Source organism: Lynx rufus, unplaced genomic scaffold, assembly GCF_022079265.1.
Source record: "Lynx rufus isolate CCGP_SWC_20201006 ecotype Redwood Valley unplaced genomic scaffold, mLynRuf1.p SCAF_1, whole genome shotgun sequence".
NCBI lineage: Eukaryota > Metazoa > Chordata > Mammalia > Carnivora > Felidae > Lynx > Lynx rufus.
The window spans coordinates 179,164,051-179,184,246 of NW_025814823.1; the positions used below are offsets into that span (position 1 = coordinate 179,164,051).

General features: G+C 44.8%; 1 protein-coding gene across 2 annotated transcripts in view; it reads right to left on the minus strand.

The window, feature by feature from the left end:
• The window catches only part of DOCK2 (dedicator of cytokinesis 2), a 422,892-nt gene that overhangs the window by 41,322 nt on the left and 361,374 nt on the right, over positions 1 to 20,196 (minus strand). For both annotated transcript variants that reach the window (XM_047091278.1, XM_047091279.1), the window contains exons 33-35: positions 18,163 to 18,311; positions 8,500 to 8,585; positions 1,287 to 1,443 (exon numbers count right to left, since the gene is read on the minus strand). In XM_047091278.1, the coding sequence (XP_046947234.1) occupies positions 1,287 to 1,443; positions 8,500 to 8,585; positions 18,163 to 18,311 (392 nt within the window). The remainder of the gene's footprint in view (positions 1 to 1,286; positions 1,444 to 8,499; positions 8,586 to 18,162; positions 18,312 to 20,196) is intronic.

The following is a 20,196-nucleotide window of genomic DNA, read 5'->3' on the forward strand; positions in this document are numbered from 1 at the left end:
GAGGTCATGATCTGACCCATGAGCTATACTTTGAGAAAACCCTGGTTTAACTCAATGTACCCATGTGTACCTGAGACTCAGAGGGAGGAAGGTGATGTTCCAGGTGTTCCAGGGTACACAGTGGTTGGCAGAGACACCCGAGGCCTCAGCTCCTCTGACACCCTCTCCCCATCCTCCTTCTTGATGCCGTGTTTATGCCACACCAAAAGCTAGCAGGGTCTAATTGCTTGTGGATCTACCTGTCCCAAGGTCAGAGTCTGACCGTTGAAGGTCATTTTCTTCAACTCACTTCTGCCTCTCCATAGAGACAAATTGCTAAACTCCTGGAAAACCCCTCTTCCTGCTCTTTATGTAAATTGGGCCTGGTGGAATTATTAGCAATGAATTCCTTTCTGCTGTAATCAGGATATTTTAACTCCCCTTAGCATTTCAGAAAATCAATGGCAATATCTGGGCTATTAAAAAGAGAGTCCACTTAGGTTAACAGAGGCCACACAAAAGAACTATGGGACAGGATTTATATTTTTGGAGCATTGAGCATGGTGGGGGGGGTGTTGATATGATGGATGCTACATGGTCTTTTGGCCAGTTTCATTCATTTAAACCACTTTAGGGTGGGCTGATGTGGTGGTGTGGGGCGTTGCGGCTGGTTCTACCTCTCATGACTGTACCACAGGACATGTGAACGGAGACTGTTCAGGAGACAGCTCTTGGCGGGTCATGCAGTATAGGGGTTAAGAGCCTGCACTTGAGATTAGCTATTCTGGCCCATACTAATTTGCTGTAAATCTGGTTATTAGATTATTCTGTAAGAGAAGGAAACTAACATGTAGGAAGCATTTAACCACGGTCCCAGGATGAATAACCTAAGAAATAGGTACTACCACTTTCTCTATGGAATGGATAAACCAACTAAGCCTTCAAAAAACTTCCTTGACTTGTCTATTCTATTAGTTATCAGAGATAGGAGAACCTATGGGCTATGAAACTCCAAAGCTCATACTCTTAACCCCTTTTTACTGCCACTTTCCTTCCATGTGATGTGTTAAGTACTAAAGAAAACATTCATTCCCATTTCATATATGAGGGAACTGAGACATGGAATGGTGCAGTTACTGGTCTCAAGACACAGAGCTAGCAGATGGCAGAGCAGGATTCAATTCCACTTCTGTCTGCTTTCTGAAGCCCTTAGCACTACTTCCCTATCAAGAGCACAGTGAAACCCCAAACCAGGCCTGCCCCAGGACTTGATGGGACCTTGGGGAGAGGTGGCTGACCCCACATACCAGCAGATTCACAGTGCAGCTCATGCGGTTGTCTTTGCTCTCGTCGGTCATCACACCCCGGTAATCGAGCAGCTTCTCCAGGAGGCCTTTGACCAGGTTCACAAAGTTTTCCACTGACTTGAAAATAGTCGGGTGCTCTGCGGCACATTCCATCAGGCTGTGGGCAGAGATGGCAGGGCAGTGAGCTCATGGCCAGAGGAGAAAGAGTGTGTTGAGGGGTGGGGGTGGGGGGGGGGGGCGTCGCGAATGAACCAGTGAGTCTAAGTTGCCCTGGTTCATGGGTTGGCTCATTTTGCTCATTTATTCAATCATGTATTAATTTATATACTTAATTGTCTATACAGTTTAGCAAGCATTTAATTTTTTTTTGCCCACCATCAGAATGGGAAAAAAATGTCCAATGTGGGCAGCTGTCCAAAAAAATAGTGACTTCTACACACGGGGAAATAGTCACTTCTACACATCCACATTGGGAGTGAATCAGTACCACCCTTTGTGTGGCAATTTCCACAATATCTATCAAAATTGTAAACGTACATACCCTCTGGCCCAACAATTCTAGTTCAGTGAAACTATTCTACAGAAATATTCCCAGAAGCATGCAAGGATTTATGATACTTACATATTGTGTCTATAGTGAAATAGTTGAAACTATCTTAAATGTCCATCAGTAGGCAAATGGTTAATAAATTAAAGCATATTTACAAAATGTACTTCTATGAAGATACTATAAAGTATGAGAAATCAACATGCTTTGACACAAAAAGCTCTATAAAGGGCGCCTGGGTGGCGCAGTCGGTTAAGTGTCCGACTTCAGCCAGGTCACGATCTCACGGTCCGTGGGTTCGAGCCCCGCGTCGGGCTCTGGGCTGATGGCTCAGAGCCTGGAGCCTGTTTCCGATTCTGTGTCTCCCTCTCTCTCTGCCCCTCCCCCGTTCATGCTCTGTCTCTCTCTGTCCCAAAAATAAATAAACGTTGAAAAAAAAAATTAAAAAAAAGAAAATAAATAAAACAAAAAGCTCTATAAAATGTACAGATCAGTGAGAAAAGTAAGTTTCAGAACAATATTTGTTTTTTACTTAACCAACTCACATAGAACCTACCATGTCCCAGGCATTATTCCAAATGTCTCACAAATGTTAACTCACCTAATCTCCCATCATAGTCTGATGAGAAAGGATGTTTGCAGATAGGGAAACTAAGGCACAGAGAGGCCAACTAACTTGTACAAGGTCACAAAAGTTGTTAAATATCAATATTCTGGCTCTGGCATTTGTGAGTGGAAATGCATGTCTGCATCATGTGTTTCTGTGTGCTTATAAATGTGCCAAATATGGCCCGGAAGGATAAACACCAAACTCTTAATGGTGGTTTCTTCTGACAAGCAGTCTAGGTGGGGGAATAGAGAAGAGAGTATTCATTTTTTAAATTTAAATGTGCATATATTATTTGAAAATTCTACATTTTGTTATAATATTAATATTCTAAATTTTAAAAGCAAAAATTAAAAAAAAATGTGACATTACTTAAGCATCTATTAGTTGCTAGGCAATATGATAGGCATTGTGTGGGGTGGGGATGGAGAGAAAGATAAAATAAAAAAAGAAATATAAAAAAAAATGCCTACTTTCAGGAGGCCCACAGGCTAGGCAAGGAGAGACAGATGGATTAAAATTTTGATTAATGACAACTTTTTATTAATCACTTATTTTGTACCAGACACTGTACTAATCATTTTTTCTTTTTTCTTTTTTTTCTAATTTTTTTATTCTAATCACTTTTTCTTAAGAAATCATAATAATAGGGGTGCCTGGGTGGCTCAGTCAGTTAAACATCCAACTTTGACTCAGGTCATGATCTCATGGGTCATGAGTTCGAGCCCCGTGCTGGGCTCTGTGCTAACAGCTCAGAGCCTCGAGCCTGCTTCAGATTCTGTGTCTCCCTCTCTCTCTGCCACTCCCCCACTCACACTCTGTCTCTCTAACTCTCAAAAATAAATAAACATAAAAAAAATTAAAAAAAGAAATCACCACGATAATTCTGACTGGTAAAAATTATTCCTTTCATTTTATAGAGGAGGGAATCAAGGCTCAGAGAGGTTAAACGACCTCCTGAAATCACTCTCCTAGTAAGTGGTGACCTTGGGAATCAAGCCAAACACTTCACTATTTTCCCACAGAGAAACATTGTGGTGTGTTCTCTGGCATCTTGAGTAGACAAGCATTACCCAGGCTACTATTTGTTTCTGGCTAATATCCCTGTGGCAGCTTAGGTCCCAAGAGCTCCAAGTAGGGAAAGGTGAGAAAGGCAAGGACTTCAGAGGGTCATTTCTTCCCAGAAGCCAAACCAGGCTGCAAGGAGGCGACACCTCAAACTGTGGTGTGATCAGACAAATCCATCTTCTCCGTGGGAGAAGCACCTGTTCCCTGGCTCTCAGTGAGAGACGCAAATTGCCCTGTGATTTAGGCCTGTCTGGCTCAGTCACAGCTGTGCCTGACTCCTTCTGGGACCGTCACTTCCAGCCCCGTTTCCCAAGCTAATAACAATGCGACAACGCTTTGTCCAGTGTTTGGGCGTGATTCCTCACAGCCTCTCAGGCAGCTCAGACCCAGAAGGCATCTCACGGCCTGAGCGCAGCCCAGACCAGTGGTTCTCAGTCCCTGCGACATGTTAGAATCTCCAGGGGAACGTTTTCTAAAGCTCAGTGACCACCCTAAAATCAATGGCTTTGTATCTTTGGGAGTGGGAGCCAAGTAGCAGTATTTTATCTTTAGAATTCTCTAGGTAATTCCAATATGCAGCCAACATTAAGAACAACTAGTTTAGTCCAGTGCTTTGCAAAGTTCAATGTGCATGGGAATTGCCTGGGGATTAACAGATTCCAATTAATAGATTCTGTTAATAGATTCTGGTTCAATAGATCTGGGCTAGGGCCTGAGATTCTGCATTTCTAAAAGCTCTCGGATAATGCTAGTGCTATTGGTCCTTTGCAAAGCATGGGTTTTGAAGAATACTTTCTTAGTTTCTCTATTCTTTAGGTGTAAGATAATAAATCTGCTCATATGGTCTAGGATTGGTGAGATGGATTGGCAGACTGTTTGGAACTCACCCATCCATTCACCATTCATCACCACCTACCACCATCCACCATCCATCCACTCAACAGATATTTTTCTAGGAACCAGGGATTCAGAAATTATTAAGACACTGACTTCCAGGAAATCACAGTATAGCACAGGAAGCAGATACAAAAATAAAGACTAACCATAGTATATGATACTCCCATTTATTATTTCCTGTGTTCCAGGTGCTGTGCAAACCCATTTTATTGGTTATCTTATTTAATGCTTACAAAATTTCCTGGAGTTGGGCATTATTAACACTGTCAACTGATAGAGGAGGCATGAAACCCCCAGGGCTGGGTTCTAATAAGGGTCTTGCCAAAGTCCCCCAGCTGTTTCTCTCCTTTGAATCCACAATGGAGGACAGATACAATGAAAAAGGGTCATGGGAATCTCCAGGTGATGCAGATAATTCCTCACTCAGAAGGAGAGGGGGCGGAGCACTTGCCAGCCACTCCCTGTCTATACTTCTGCCTGGGTGGGGGTTGGGGGGGGACTGGAGGGAACTCACACTGCCCTAGAGTTGATTTTCATTCAGCATGGGAGGCCTTCAGAGGGAAGAACCCAGGCCCACGCTCTGTGTCGGTGCTGATGGAACTGGGTTTTCACTCATCCTTTAAAACTGATGTATGGAGTACCTCTTATGACAGGTCCTTTTTCAGGCACTGAACTGGTTTGGGTGGGATCTTGGCCCCAGAACACACATTATCTGTCCCTTTCACCTTTCCAGCTCCCTTACCACTTCTAGAAAAATTCTCAGGCAGATGGAATACAGCAAAATAGAGTGTCTAATTACTCCTTTCAATGTGGGGACCTTCATATTAAGAGATATGGACAGGGGCACCTGGGTGGCTCAGTCGGTTAAGCATCCAACTCTTGATTTCGGCTCAGGTCTGGATCTCACAGTTGCCCCTCCTATGCTTGTGTGCACTCTCTCTCACTCTCAAAAAAAAAAAAAAATAATAATTAATTAAAAAAAAAAGAGGTGGACAACTGGGAGTGGGCTTTGGGGACAGTTCTGAGGGTAGGGAGGGGTGGGATGTTGTATAAGGTTGTATAGCTTGTACACTGCACAAGAGCCCATGAGGGCCGAAATTGAGCCCCACGTCATGCTCTAAGTCTGTGCCCTAATGCAGGTCTATTGCTGCTATAGGAAGGGAAACCCTGCTCTATTCACAAAGGCACCATCATATTGCTAAGCCATGTACCACAGGACTGTGTCTGCCCAGAGAAGGTCCTCCACAGCAGTAGAGGCCCTGAATGAAGGGCTGAAGGAAGGGCTAGAGGAACTGTAGATGACTAGACTGGAGGAGAAATGACAGGTATGTTCATGGCTTCAAATAACCACATCAGTGTCTACCTAGAGAGCAACAATAATAGCTAATATTTCCAGACTACTTACTAGTTATCAGAAACTGCTAAGTACTTTACATGACTTTTCTTGCTTAGTCTCAACAAAAACTGTAACAGCTGGATAGTATTTTATCCTCAGTTTGCAGATAAGGAAACTGAGGCTCAGAAAGCTCAAAGGCAGAAGAAGGGACCTGGCCCCTGGACATTTTAATTGGACCTTGACTCCTCTGGTTGGGCTTGATGAGTTTTGCAGAAATCATTCACACCTCTATCCTAGAAGCAAAAATAATGAGCTGCTTTTAATTTCCTCGACCTCTAAGGATTCCTTTTATAAATAATCACTCAGGAAGGATTTGAAAATCCTGCTGATCATCTGAAGACTGCCGCAGAGCCCCATCCGCTTATAAAAATGGAAATTGCCAGCACTGTAAATGGTTTCCCTTATGGTCAATATTTAGATTTTCCTTTTTAGAACTTTAAAATAAACATTGACTCAGGCAAAATGTCACTTTTTCCCCTGGACAGTCAGTCTTGATACCCACCCGAGGAGCAGACAGTGGGTTTCTCCTTCTGAGTTACGTTTGTGTTCCCTGTGTGTAGTGAGGGCTGTGCGCAGTGACAGAAGGGGGACAGGGCCTGCTGAGATGGTGCTGCCTGGGAATCTGCCCTGCCTACTGAGCAGGGCAGGGAGGGTCACTGTGAGGGTTAGAGCAAGGCCTTTAGTTTGCTTTTGTTGTTGGAGATAAAATATTCAAAAAGGATGAGGAAAAGAATCTGACATCAGAGTTCTATCAGAGAATCATACAAGTCTGAGAATATACAATTAGGAAGAAATTTGAAATGTCTGAGCCACATTGCTAAGCCTTGGGAGAAGTCCTTCGGGAGGAAAGGGACACTGACATGAAGACGGAAACTGGGAGTCAGATGGCTGAACAAAGTATATTTATTAAGCTTTTACCTGCTGTATGCCAGATGCTTTATAGTTATTCAGTCTTCAAAATAGCTACAGGCTTATTATCCCCATTTTATAGATAGAGATATTGAGGCCAAAGATGTGTGACTGGTCCAAAGTTACACAGATGCTAAGTGGTAGAATCAGGGTTGAAACCTAATGTCTTTCTCCAAATATATACAATTGGCCTACATGCACATGAAAAAATGCTCAACATCATTAGCCATCGAGGAAAGGCAAATCAAGATGGCAATGATATCAGTTTCACAGCCACTGGGATGGCTTTAGTCAGTAAGGCAGATATTAACAAGAGTTGGGGAGAATGTGGAGAAACTGGAACCCTCACACACAGCTGGTAGGAATGTGAGTGGTCAAGTACTTTGGAAAACAGTCTGATGGTTCCTCAAAAAGCCAAGTAGAGTTACCAAATGACCCAGCAACTCCACTCCTAGGCATATACCCAAGAAAATTGGAAGCATTGTGTCCACATAAAAATTTGCATGTGAATGCTCATAGCATAGTCATTCCTAACGTGAAAAAGTGGAAACAGCCTACATGTCCATCAATTGGTAAATGAATAGGGGTGCCTAGGTGGCTCAGTCAGTTAAGCGTCCAACTTCAGCTCAGGTCATGATCTCGTGGTTCACGAGTTTGAGCTCTGCGTCAGGCTCTGTGCTGACAGATCAGAGCCTGGAGCCTGCTTTGGATTCTGTGTCTCCCTCTTCCTCTACTCCTTGCCTGCTCACACTCTGTCTCTCTCTCAAAAAATAAATAAACATTAAAATTTTTTAAAAAAGATAGGTAAAGGAATAAGCAAAATGGGGTATATCTAAACAGAGAAATATTAGTCAGCAACAAAAAGAAATGAGGTGCTGACGACTGCTACAGTGTGGACGAACCTTGAAAACATGATATACGAAAGAAGCCAGTTTCAAAGTACCATATACTGATTCTATTTACATGAAATGTCCAGAATAGACAAATCCACAGGGGCCAAAAGTAGAGGGGATGATGACTAAAGAGTATGGGGTTTCTTTGGGGAGGTAACAAAACTGTTCTAAAATAGATGGTGGTTATGGTTGCATAACTCTGCAAATATACTAAAAGCGATAAAATTGTACACTTTCAGTGAGCTGTATGGTATATAAATTATATCTCAATAAAATCTTAAAACAAAAAGATGTGTCCTGACCAAGTTCAGTGCTGACCACTGTCCACTGCCTCACGTAGACCTATGCCCTGCAGTCAGGCAGAGCTGGTTTGGGTCCCAGCTTGTCTACCCAACTAGATTGTTCTAGTTTCCTCAGACAAGACCCTTCCATGAGCCTCAGGGCCCAGCTCTATGAAATAGGGGTCAGAGAGTAAATGCAGCTAAATGAGGCAGTGCACAGACAGCATCTAGCTCAGCATCTGTGCACTGCGTGTACCCTATTTATCTTGGTCATGATCAACATCTGTGTAAGATTAAAAGAGAAAGAAGGAAAAACTAGCAAGAATTATTCCACAGCAAAGAGATAACACAAGTGAACATTTTGGTGGATTGTTTTTCTCTTCACAACACAGCAAAGTTTCTTTTTATCCATCCCATTCCATCAATATCAAAGAAACAGCCACTCTAGAGAGAGAGAAATTTTAGGTTTCTTTCAAAAATGGAGTTTCTCCAATACCAGGAGCCAGAAGATCGATCTCCAGGGGAGGGAGGAGTCTCTGAAGGCCTGGAGTCCCAAGCTCTCCAGCCTGCAGCTGACGTTCCCGGCTTCCCCCCGCGCACGGGTGCTGAACTTACATTGACTCAAGCAGCTGCATGTACTGCTCGTCTCCTCGGCCTCCTTCCACCTCATGGTCCAGCTTGAGGATGATCTCATTTTCAAACTAAAGCAGTAGGAGACGAAAAATCAATAATAACAACATTAGAAGGCTGAATGTTGAAATTAGTCAATTTGTTATTTTAGCCAAAGCTTTAGGGAGCACCTATCATTTCCCAGCGTTTGTGCCCAGAACCGGGAGTGCAAAACGGAACGGGATGCTGTGCCTGCTTTTAGGAGTTCCCAGAGTACGGGGAGAAGAGGAGTGGATGATAAGTGCTGGAGAGAGAAGGAGGGAGGGGAGGGAGAGAGTGACCACGTGAAGGAAAAGGGCATTTCAAGCAGAGGACACAGCGTGTGCAAAGACGGGAGGTATGTGACAGAGCACTGCATCTTCAGGAAGCGGCACGTTGTCACAGACAGCTGTCTGCCTAGCCTTCCTTTCTCCATACTTTGGTGATCACGCTGGCCCTAATCTTAGTCCTGGGAACACAGATGAGCTACCCATACCTCCCTAGCTCCGGGTGTGGGCATGTGACCCAGGCCTACCTCTTAATCAGTATCTTTCATCATCTAGACACTAAGATTAATAAAGGCTCAGGCTGAGGAAGTGAGACTCAGATCCAAGGCTTTGCTGAAACTCTTAGCAAAGAGTCTGTCTGCTCAACATGAAGATGGAAGGCTGTAAGCCTGAGGCTGCTGGAGATGGCCATAATAGAAGAGCCCGCCTGGAAATGACACCAATACAGAGGAGAGTGGAAAAGGGGAGACAGAGAAAGACTGAGCCCCTGAGCCCATCCATACTTGAAGCTCTCATAGGTACATGAGCTGATGCCTCAGAAAGTAGACTGGTGGCAACTGTAGTGGTCAGAGATCAGACTAGGTAAGTGACCTGAACATGAGTATGTACCTATAGTCCTAACATATCTTGGTACATGAAGCCAGAGAGCGTTCCATCTCCCCATTTTCACTCTCAAGAAGCATCTCACCCAGTTCAGCTCATGGCTCACGCAATGTTTTGAAGGGCCATACTGTGTCCCTTTTCATGGCTAAAATGTAAAACAGTCTGTACTTTCAATAACATGCCGTGATGAATCCATCCAAATCACGCAGTCTGCTTCTCCTCAGTTTTACCATTAAATACGAAACTGGCATCTGGAGGAGGGAAGAAGGCCCTTGGCAAAGGTCACCAAGGACTAGGGAGTCTTTGGGTACTCCTGGCTTCTTACCCAGCCTCTACTCTCAGACCTTAAAATCTCTCCATGAAGTCTGGAGGTCATATTTAAGGAGGATCATGTCTAAGGGTGATAATGCATGAAAAAGCAGCCAGCCCCGGATTGGTTCCACTTCACTAAGTGTCAGGTATTATTACACATGAAGAAGTATGTATAATGCTCTGTGAATGGCAGCGACCTTTTGGCAGGCTCCTTCCAGTGCACAAAGGATCAAGCCCAGTCTAGTTGGTTGGAATCTTTAAGTGATGAAAGGCAGGGGCTGGATTCACTTTCCCCTCAGCTCACATCTGTGGTGCCATTGTTCCCTCACTTTTGTGTGCTGAGGGCCAAAAGAAAGGACAAAAAGCTTGTGCTGATACAGCACAGATGAGAAAATTTCCTGTGAGTTTCCTCAGTCGGGGAAGATTTATGGAAGGAGATACAAAAAAAACCTGGAAGACGGGTAGGATTGTGATAAATATGAAAAGGAAGAGCATTCTGGGTGGGAGGAACGGAGTGAGCAAAGGTTGTAGAGGTGGGAAAGTAGAGAAAAATGAGGAGAGCAGTTAAGAAAGATCAGAGTTCAAGAAGAAAGAAAAGAAAAAAAATTAGAATGAAGACCCAGATGGGGGCCAATCTGATGAGGGTCTGGACTGCCAGTCCACACATGAATCATGTACCTTACATGATGCATTGTATTAAGCATCTTGTATGCATCAAATATTATCCAGACTTAAGGGTTGGGGCTATCATGATTAGAGATGTCTACTGTGCCAAGCTTGGGGCAGGAAGTAATACAGCTAAAGGACTGCAAGCATGGGCTCTGATGTTAGACCATCTGATTTACATGTCTGCTCTACTCCCTCCACCATCTTAGGAAAGCTATCAGGTCTTTCTAATCCCACTTCAGAGTTTATATCAGGCATCAGGGTTGGCAAACATTTTCTGTAAAGGGCCAGACTGTAAATATTTTAGTCTTTGTGGGTTAGTCAGTCTTTATTACAACTACTCAGCTCTGCTGCTGTAACACAAAAGCAACCATAGATAATATATAGACAAATCAGCATGGCTGTATTCTAATAAAACTTTATTTACAAAAACAGGTAACAGGACAGATTTGGCCTGTGGACCCTATCAATATAATAGTGGCCCCTACCACATGGGGTAGTTAGGAGGACTGGAGGAGACTTTATATATAAAGCACCAGGGGAGAGCATAAACTCAAATGTGCATTGGGTTTGCTCATCTGCTTATGATTACTGCTAATGTTATTGTTATTACTGCTGAATGTTACTGGAAAGCAGCTTTATGGGAGAAAAATAGCATTTTTTTCCTTGTCTGAGTTGTTCAGTGTTAAGTGTTGGCATGATTCCTCCCGATGCGATGAACTTTCCTTTAGAGCAGAGAAGTGCATGGGGTAAATAAGCACTTGTCACAAGGTCACAAAGAGCCTGCAGGGAAGGAAATTACAGGGTGCCAGGGGCTGTGCAGAGCTGGATGACGCTGTGCCACGCGTGAGCCCTTCAGGCCAGGTCGGAGAGCGAAGGTTTCAGTCAAGCTCATCCCATGACAGACGCCGGCCCGTTTTGTTCCCAAGCAGGCACTGTGCGCAGGAGCGGCTATGACCACAGCCTTTGGCATCCAAGAGACTTAGTTTGAGTCTTGCTTTGACTTTTCTCCCCACTATGTGATCTTGGGAAAGTTAATAAGCTTCCTGAGGCTCAATTTTCTCATCTATTACGTGAAGATTTAAAACAGCACCTACTGGGGCACCTGGTGGTTCAGTTGGTTGAGCATTCAGCTCTTGGTTTTGGCTCAGGTCATGATCCTAGGGTCATGGGATTAAGCCCTGCACCAGGCTCCATTCTGAACATGGAGCCTGCTTAAGATTCTCTCTTTCTCGGGGTGCGTGGGTGGCTCAGTCGGTTAAGCGCCCGACTTTTGGTTTCGGCTAAGGTCATAATCTCACGGTTTGTGAGTTCAAGCCCTGCATTGGGCTCCACGCTGACAGCATGGAGAGTTCTTGGCATTCTCTCTCTCTCTCCCCCTCTCTCTGTCCCTTCCCATTTCTGTTCTCTCTCAAAATAAATACACTTTGAAAAATGAAAAAAATTCTCTCTCCCTCTCTCTCTCTCTTCCTCTGCCCCTCCCCTAATGGTATGTACATGCTTCTCTCTCTCTCTCTCTCTCAAAAACTTAAAAATAAATAAATAAATAAATAAATAAATAAATAAATAAATAAATAAAACAGCAGCTACTTAGAGTAGTGTTGGGAGAAGTTAATGGGAAAATACACGGGAAAGGCTAGCATGGTACTTGGCACATAGTAAGTGCTCAATAATTGTTATCATGACACTGTCAACATTGCCATTGTCAACAGTATCACCATCTCAGTTAGTCTTTATGATAGCCAAGGGAGATAGATATCCTCATTTTTATTTCTTAAATGAGGAAATTGAGGCAAAGTGGAATCTTTGTCTTGGGTTTCAAAGCATGGATGGACTTGACCTAGAGCAGGCCCAAGGGTCCAGCATATGCTCTCACACATACACTGTGCCATGCCACTGTGCAGAGCTTAAAACAAAGGTCTGTCTCCTCCAAATCAATTCCGTTTTCTCCACAGCTGCAGGTTACTTTCGCAGAAGTCAATGCTACAGAGGCCCACCAGGAATCTTAAGAGGCCCTACTCAGGAAAAAGGAAGTGAACTCTAAGAGCCCAGCCCTCCTGAGTGGACCTCCCTCCTCCAGCAGTATGACTCATGCGGGCCTCACGTTTGCATCATACCTTCCCCAAATTGCTTTTGTGACCTCTCCTTACTACTTTAGAATATCTTGGCTATTTTCCTTATTTGTTTGCCTAGAATCCTGCTGAAGTGTGAAATTTAGGGAACAAGAGCCCTTCTTCAAATGTCTGGTTCTGACTTTGACTTCATATGGGAGGGGCAGAGATAGTGTGAAAGGCCAGGATGGCAGAGTGATAGGGATAGAACTGGCACCAGTAAGTCAGCCCGTGGCCTCCTTTGTTAGTGAAATGCTGGTTGTCTAGGGGTGGCTGGAAGCAGACTTGGGGGAAAGCTGGAGAAGATAGTGTCATGTGAGAAGGGATGCTTTAGGGAGTCAGTGCAGCTTCCTAATTTTCTTTGAGTTATCTTGTTTCCGCCTGCTCCAATCATTGCCTGTGGAGCTTGGGTTTGGGAACCTATAATGGTATTATGGTATTCATTTTACAGATGAAGAAGCTGGGCTTGAAAGAGGTTAAATAACTTACCAAATTTATTCAGCCCACAAGCAGCAAGTCTATCTAACTCCAAAGCACACTGGCCAGAACACAGTAGGTGCCCAGTATATATTTATTGAATCAATTGTTCTCTTCTTCATTATATTCTAAGCCATCTGAAGCACCCCCTTACTCTAAGCCAAGACTCCGTTTCAGGGGATCTGCTCAGCTGATATCTCTGTCCATTAATTCATTTATCGAGCAATTATTGAGCTCATGCTGAGTCCCAGGTGCTGTTCTAGGTGCTATCAAATGCTGTTACCTCTTCCATCTCTGACAGGAGTTTTCTCTAGGACATCTTGCCTACTATGGCTCAGACCCTCAGGCTGATTGTGCCACAGTCCTGTTCTACAATCTATAAAATAGGCAATCACTCTCCTCAGTCTCTAGGCCCCAGGACTCTGACTCTTTGCCACAATCTTCACCCAGATACCCCAAAACCCCTCCCTGCACAAAAAAATTGGCCAGGAAAACAGCTGGTCTACCCAGCCTCTGGGGATTACCCAAGCAATCATCAGCTACCCTCATTACCCTAAATGATGAAAATATTCACTGGAATGTTCCTCCCTGTGCTAAGGCTTTTCCTCTGAAATGTGGAAGGATGCAGGTCTAAATGCTTCCATTCATCCTGGGAACATTGACATGGTTCTCACCCACACTCATGACAGGCACTTGACAAGTTCAGGAATGAGAGACTAGCCTTGGCCCCAGAAAATCTCACAGTCTTGTGATAGAGATCTATGAGCAGATCGTCATGCAGTGTGGGTCAAGTGATATGCCTGAGCCTCACTTAGGTAGGTCAAGACACATTTCACACTGACTGTGCATGAATGTGGCAAGCCAAGGCTCCTTTTGCCAAAACTGTCCTGTCCATTGCCCCACCAAGGAGTAACAGTGTGCCAGGGATGGGACATTCAGTCTGAGTCACAGGATAGGAACCCCTGAGATGGTCTTGGGTGAAGTGCTGTACTTATGAGGGGTAAAGGTTATCAGTCAAATGCAACAGCTATCTAATTTGGGCTACAAGAGAAGACAGGGAAATCTGGCAATGAAGTTGCAAAAAAACTCAGAGCAGAGAAAGAGATTGCCCCAGAGCCTCCTTTTCCCCACCCCCACACCCCCTTAAGCCCATCAGTGTTTAACCCCCTCCTGTCCCAGTTCCAGCCCATGCACATCCTGCTTGAGCCCATCTGTCTTTTGCATCCAGATGAACCACTGCCTCCGGAAGCAGGAAGGGCCATCTCAAAACGTGAGGCCTCAGCTGAAGGATGAGTAGAATCTCTTCAGGTGAAGAAATCAAAGGAAGAGCCTGAGCAAAAGCAGGGCGGCAAGAAAACCACAAGATGTTGTGTCCCTGGCCAGAGGCAGGGGTCCTGCTAACTTTTCCTTTGGGTTCTGCTATTTCCTTTAAGAAACTCAAACTTTAGAAAGGAAAGCCTACCTGTCACCTTCTAGAAACCTAGTTTTTAGCTGATAATTTTGGCATCATTCCCTAATGCTAGTTTGCATGCAAGACCTCCTGGATTTCAGACCCAGTGCTGGGGTTTGCTCTGGATTTGGCCATCAGGGCTGCTTGGGGCTCCTGGGGGACTGGCATCCTCCTTTCCTGGGAAAACCTTCATGGCTGCTTACTCTGAACCAAGGAGTCGTGCCTGGATCTGCTTACCCCACAGCTGAGTTCCTATCAATCACACCAGCTGGTTTTTTCATGGGAAGCTGCCCCATTAGTCAGCTTGATTGTGCTGTCTCTTTTGATAAGGGAGAAATTAAGAGAAGCAATTGGGGAACATTATTACGATGAACACATGCTTCGAGTGAGGAGTCCAAGGATGACCCCCATTCATAGAAAACAGGTGGGTGGATGTCATGGGGATGCCACAATAAGGAAATCCTTTCAGGAAAAAAAAAATCACATTCAGGCAAGCCTCTGAAGGCCACCAAATACAACTGTCAGGTTGTAATCCAGAAATGACGGGCTTGCTTGTTTTTTAAACATTGCATACCATCAGGTACTTGGAGTGTTTCCTTTGCACACCTGCCCCTAGGACATCTTCTGAGCCAGCTGGTGCACACGCCTCTGGAGGGTGTACTGATCTGAGGGTAAGTATGATGCCCTTTATGTCACATTGTGTGCCCTCTACGTGTTTCCAAGCTTCACATAGTTGGCGTCCCCCTTAAAAGTCAGCAGATTGCAAACTGCCTTCAATACCCAATCCAGTGTTTCACCTTCTACTCCCCCTTATCCCAACTGGTTGGATATGGTATCTTTCTTTATCTGAACTCCTCAACCTGATTTCTTTTCAGGCTCTTTGCTGAAAGAGGGGACAGCTGGTCACTAGCCTTTCTGGGACTAGAAAGCTCCTGCTAATTAATCCCTGGGCAGAAGAGTACTATCTCACACTGATATCATCAGAGCTAACTACAGATCTTTCTCAGCTTATAATGAGGTTATGTCTGATAAACCCATTGTAAGTTGAAAATATAGTTAATTCAAAAATGCATTTAATGGGGCGCCTGGGTGGCGCAGTCGGTTAAGCGTCCGACTTCAGCCAGGTCACGATCTCGCGGTCCGGGAGTTCGAGCCCCGCGTCGGGCTCTGGGCTGATGGCTCAGAGCCTGGAGCCTGTTTCCGATTCTGTGTCTCCCTCTCTCTCTGCCCCTCCCCCGTTCATGCTCTGTCTCTCTCTGTCCCAAAAATGAATAAACGTTGAAAAAAAAATTTAAAAAAAAAAATGCATTTAATATCCCTAACCCACTGCAGCCCAGCCTACCTTAAACATGTTCAGGACACTAACATTAGCCTATAGTTGGGCAAAATCATCTAATGCAAAACCTATTTTATAATAAAATGTTGGTCAGCTCATGGAATTTACTGAGTACTTTACTGAAAATGAGAAATAGAATGGTTATGTGGGCATAGAATGGTTCTAAGTAAATCTGTTGTTTACCCTCATGGTCACGTGTTTACCCTCATGGCTGACTGGGAGCTGTGGCTCACTGCTGCTGCCCAGCACACGGCAGAGAATCTACTGCCTACCACTAGCTCAGGAAAAGACCAAAGTTCAAAATTCAAAGTAAGGTTTCTACTGAATGTGTATCACTTTCACACCATTGTTAAGTCCAAATACCATAAATCGAACCATTATAAGTCAGGGACCACCTGTAGTCTCTTTTTCTCCTTAGAAAAATGTTTTCCAAAGTGATTGGCAGAATGGCACATCCAATTGATGTTTCTTACACAAATAAGTTTGAGAAACTGGGCAGGTCTGTTTACCATGGAATGCCTCAGTGCTTTGACTATGTTAATGTGCCCTGGAGATCTCTAAGAGGGGTTACCATACGCAGTAGATTCCAAAGGTATTTAATTTCCAAACCCTCTTCCCTAGAGCATCTGGTTGGATTAGTGCTCTATGGAACATATTTTGAGAAAGCACTAATGAAGAGGATGCCATTCATTCTTTCACTCAGGCAACATTTACTGTGACAATACCAGGGACGGGATGATGCAGTGGGCACAGCACGGTTTGGGGACTGTAGTGACTTGTGTGTTGCAGCCTCTACCCCACCTCTTTGTTGATGTGTGACTTCAGGCAAGTGACTTCACCTCTCTAAGCTTCGGTATTTTCATCTGTAAAATGGGTATCATAATGCTACCTAACTCTCTATAGGGTTGCAATAAACAAGATCACAGGAACTAATGCATGGAAAGTACTGATGGTGTGCCTGATACATAGTAAGCACCCAGTTAATGGCAGTCATTTTTGTCATCATCATCATCATCACCTTTATTAGATAAGGTTGAGGAAGATGCAGAAAATGCTCAGAAATGAGTATAACACAAGGCAGTATATAATCATCATACCTCAGACAGATAAAATGATGTAGGAATGGAGAGAAAAGGTCTCTTAAAGGACACAGGACTGCACTGGACTTTGCAGGATCAGTAGGAGTTTAGGTGATGGCAGGCAGAACTGTGAACATGGCAGAGCGTAGAAAGGAGAAATGCATGGAGGAGGACATTGACGGAGGTAACCCAATTCACGTGAGCTGCAGGAAATAGCTGGGGAACAGGTTGGGGGGGGGTGGGGAACGAGGTAGGCATACTGGCTGAAAGGGCTGAGTGAAGAGCAAGGAAGGCCCTGAATGCAAGCATAAGGGTTTGCACTTTACTGGGTGAGGATTAGAGAACCAGTAAGCCAGAGAGGGGAGAGATCTGTAAGGATTTTAAGGAAACACAGTTTGGAATCTGTTGCTTTTTAAGTACCTGTCTTAAGGGGAACTGTTGGGTGGCAGGAGATGGTCTCGAGTGAGAGGCAAAAACGCTGGGGGAGGGGGAGAAAGAGCCTGTAAGGGGTAAAACCAGGTGGGAAGGTGTGGCGGAGAGGACAGCGGGGCAAGATTTGAGGGAACCTCGGCAGAGGCAGTCTGACAAGACTTGAAGACCAACCTTCCTGAGCTGGGTGAAACTACAGAACACTGCCAGGAGCCTGTTGTGGAAATGGGTGCTTATTCCACTGTCAGAAGCTTCTACAGTGACTGGGCCCAGAGAGCGGTCCTCATCCTTCAAGTCTGATGGGACTTTTAATGAAAACATTTGGCCAATGACACTTGCATTGCACACAAGTTGCCCACTCCCTCCATGCTGGGGAAAGCCTCCTACTGCCACCGCAGATCCACAAGTCTCTCCTGAGCAACAGGCCTTTGACTCCATTCGCTGTCATTTTCACTCATGGCTGAGTGTGACTCCTGGGAAGCTCAGCTCCTTCTAGACAATATAGAGCCTCCAAGTTGTCCCAGAAGAGAAAGAGCTGGACAGAGGCCAGCGTGAGATGAAGGCAGGTGGGAGGGGCGGGCTCTTTGGACACACCTCGAGGGAACTCTTAGGTAGGGAAGTATGGTCCTTGTACTATTGAGAAAGGGACCAAGCTGATACCCAGCAAGAAAGCACATTTTCATCTTGGCCTTGGGCAGCAAAGCATGATAAAATAGTGACCTAATCCAATCTGCCAGCTCATTCTGGGCACATGAATAATGTCCCTTGCCTACTGTCAAGCCTCTGAATGAAGCCCAGGCAGATGGAACGAGGATATCATTATGGGGAAATGGGCTGGGGATTAGGGAGGATGGCATGGGTTTCCAGCCTCATTTTTTACCTTTTTGAAATCCCCACTCCTTTGATATTCACACAGCATCATGTCGAAGAAGATTGGTATGGTGGCTTTCCGGAGCTCAGCCTCAGGGATAAGTGTCATCTCTAATATAGGTCCCACCATGCCTGGGATGAAGCAGATTTTGTTCTGGCCTGTAAGAGAAGAGGGGCATGGACACATAAAACAGTTTTCATGATGCACAGATCCTCCTCAGACCAAGCCTGTGGAAAGGAAAAGAAGGGAGGCAGAATAGTAAAAACAATAGTTAACACATATATGGCTGTTTATGGGAGCCTGGCACCATTTTGAACACTTTACATATATTAACTTCTGTAAGAGGCGCATGCATCATCCAGAACGAGCTGTTATTAAGGATAATAACATGGGTTTGTGGAAAGCATGTCACTGCTTACAAGGGTTTTCACCTGCATGATCTCCTTGGCAAATGGAGCCCTGATGCAGTATGTTGGTGACGGCCAATCACAGGGATATTTGAAACTATGCCTGTCTACATCACACACCATGTTTCTGAGATTGGAAAACATGCTTTTACCAACTATTTCATGAAACAGGAAAAGCAAAATTTGCTGCTAAGAATCTGCTACTAATAGTATGGTCAGCGGAATAGTGAAGCACTCCCACACCCTTCCCCTTGAGGGAACAGTATGGCCAATGCAATAGTGAGTGGAATGGTGAGGCATTCCTGTGAACTGCCTGTTGCTCTTGGCATTCTAGCTACACTGGCCTGCTTCCGGTGTCACAAACTCACTTTGTGTCCTTCACTGCCAGGCCTATGCACACAGTGCTCCTTTGTTGAGAATAGTTTTTCCTGTCTGTGCCCCAACACCCCCATTGCCACCTGGCTTCCCCTGGAAGGGTCCCACTGGATAGATAGGTTGAGAAAAGCCCCCAGAGCGTGTCTTCCCACCCCAGGTAGGTCAGACCCTCTGCACTGGCTTCTTGTGTTGTGCCTTCTCCCCCAACTTTGCAATTATGGCTTTATTTGTGAAATAATATGATAACTATCTGCCTCCTCCATTTCACGAGAGTAGAGACAATGTCTGTTCTCACTGTTGTACCTATGGCACTGAGTACAGGACATATTAGATGCTCAATACATGCCTGTTGAATGAGGAAATCAATTTCCTGACCTAACTAGCTATATGACTTGGATATACATCTTTATAAAAATGCAAAAGCAATACGTGTACACACCTGTTGAGAAGACCATGTGAAAATATACCTGTGTATACTTAGCACAGAGCCTGGAAGAATCAGCATCTAGGGGCACAAGTAGTGTGGCACAGTGGTTAAGGGCACTGATCCTGGAGCTAGAATTGCCTGAATTTGTAAACTGACTCCACCATCAACTGCTGTAAGATATTAGACAAGTTGATCTCACCACTTGGGGCCTCAGTGTCCTCACCTGTAACCTGGGAGAATAATAGTATTTATTTGATAGGCTTGTTGTGAAGAATAAACGGATTTTTACCAAGTGCCCAGGACAGTGCTTGGCATGTGTCATACTTTACACAGTGTTAGCTACTACTGTTCTGGTGTGTGGCCAGAATGAACCATCAAGGGAAGCCTTGTTGAGCCAGAACCAAGCAGACTACTCAGAATACACACGAGAGAGGCACGGTGAGGGGCACTTAGGAGTCGCAGGGATTTCCCGGAAAGCGAGGGCAAGCGTATCCAGGTCACCCTATCATCAAAGCTGATGCTCGGGTGTTCCATCAGCGGCTGCCACTTCAGAGCCTCAGAGCCCAACCTGGAGCAGAGAGCTCCTGCGGGCACAGAAACTCGGGTGGTATGGCGCACAGCCTGGTGCTGTTGCTTTCGATTAAAGTTCAGACAAGGAGCCAAGAGGGAAACTGCAAGAAAATGAATTTTCATGTAGCCTAAAATGAGGCTTAATGCTCAAGTATTTCCCCAGAATTCAGATAAAAAAGGCATCATCCTAGGACTACCTTCGGCTAGTGAGAATGAAATGGTGAAGTCAGGCTGAGAGTTTTGTGAAATATAAAGACACTTTTC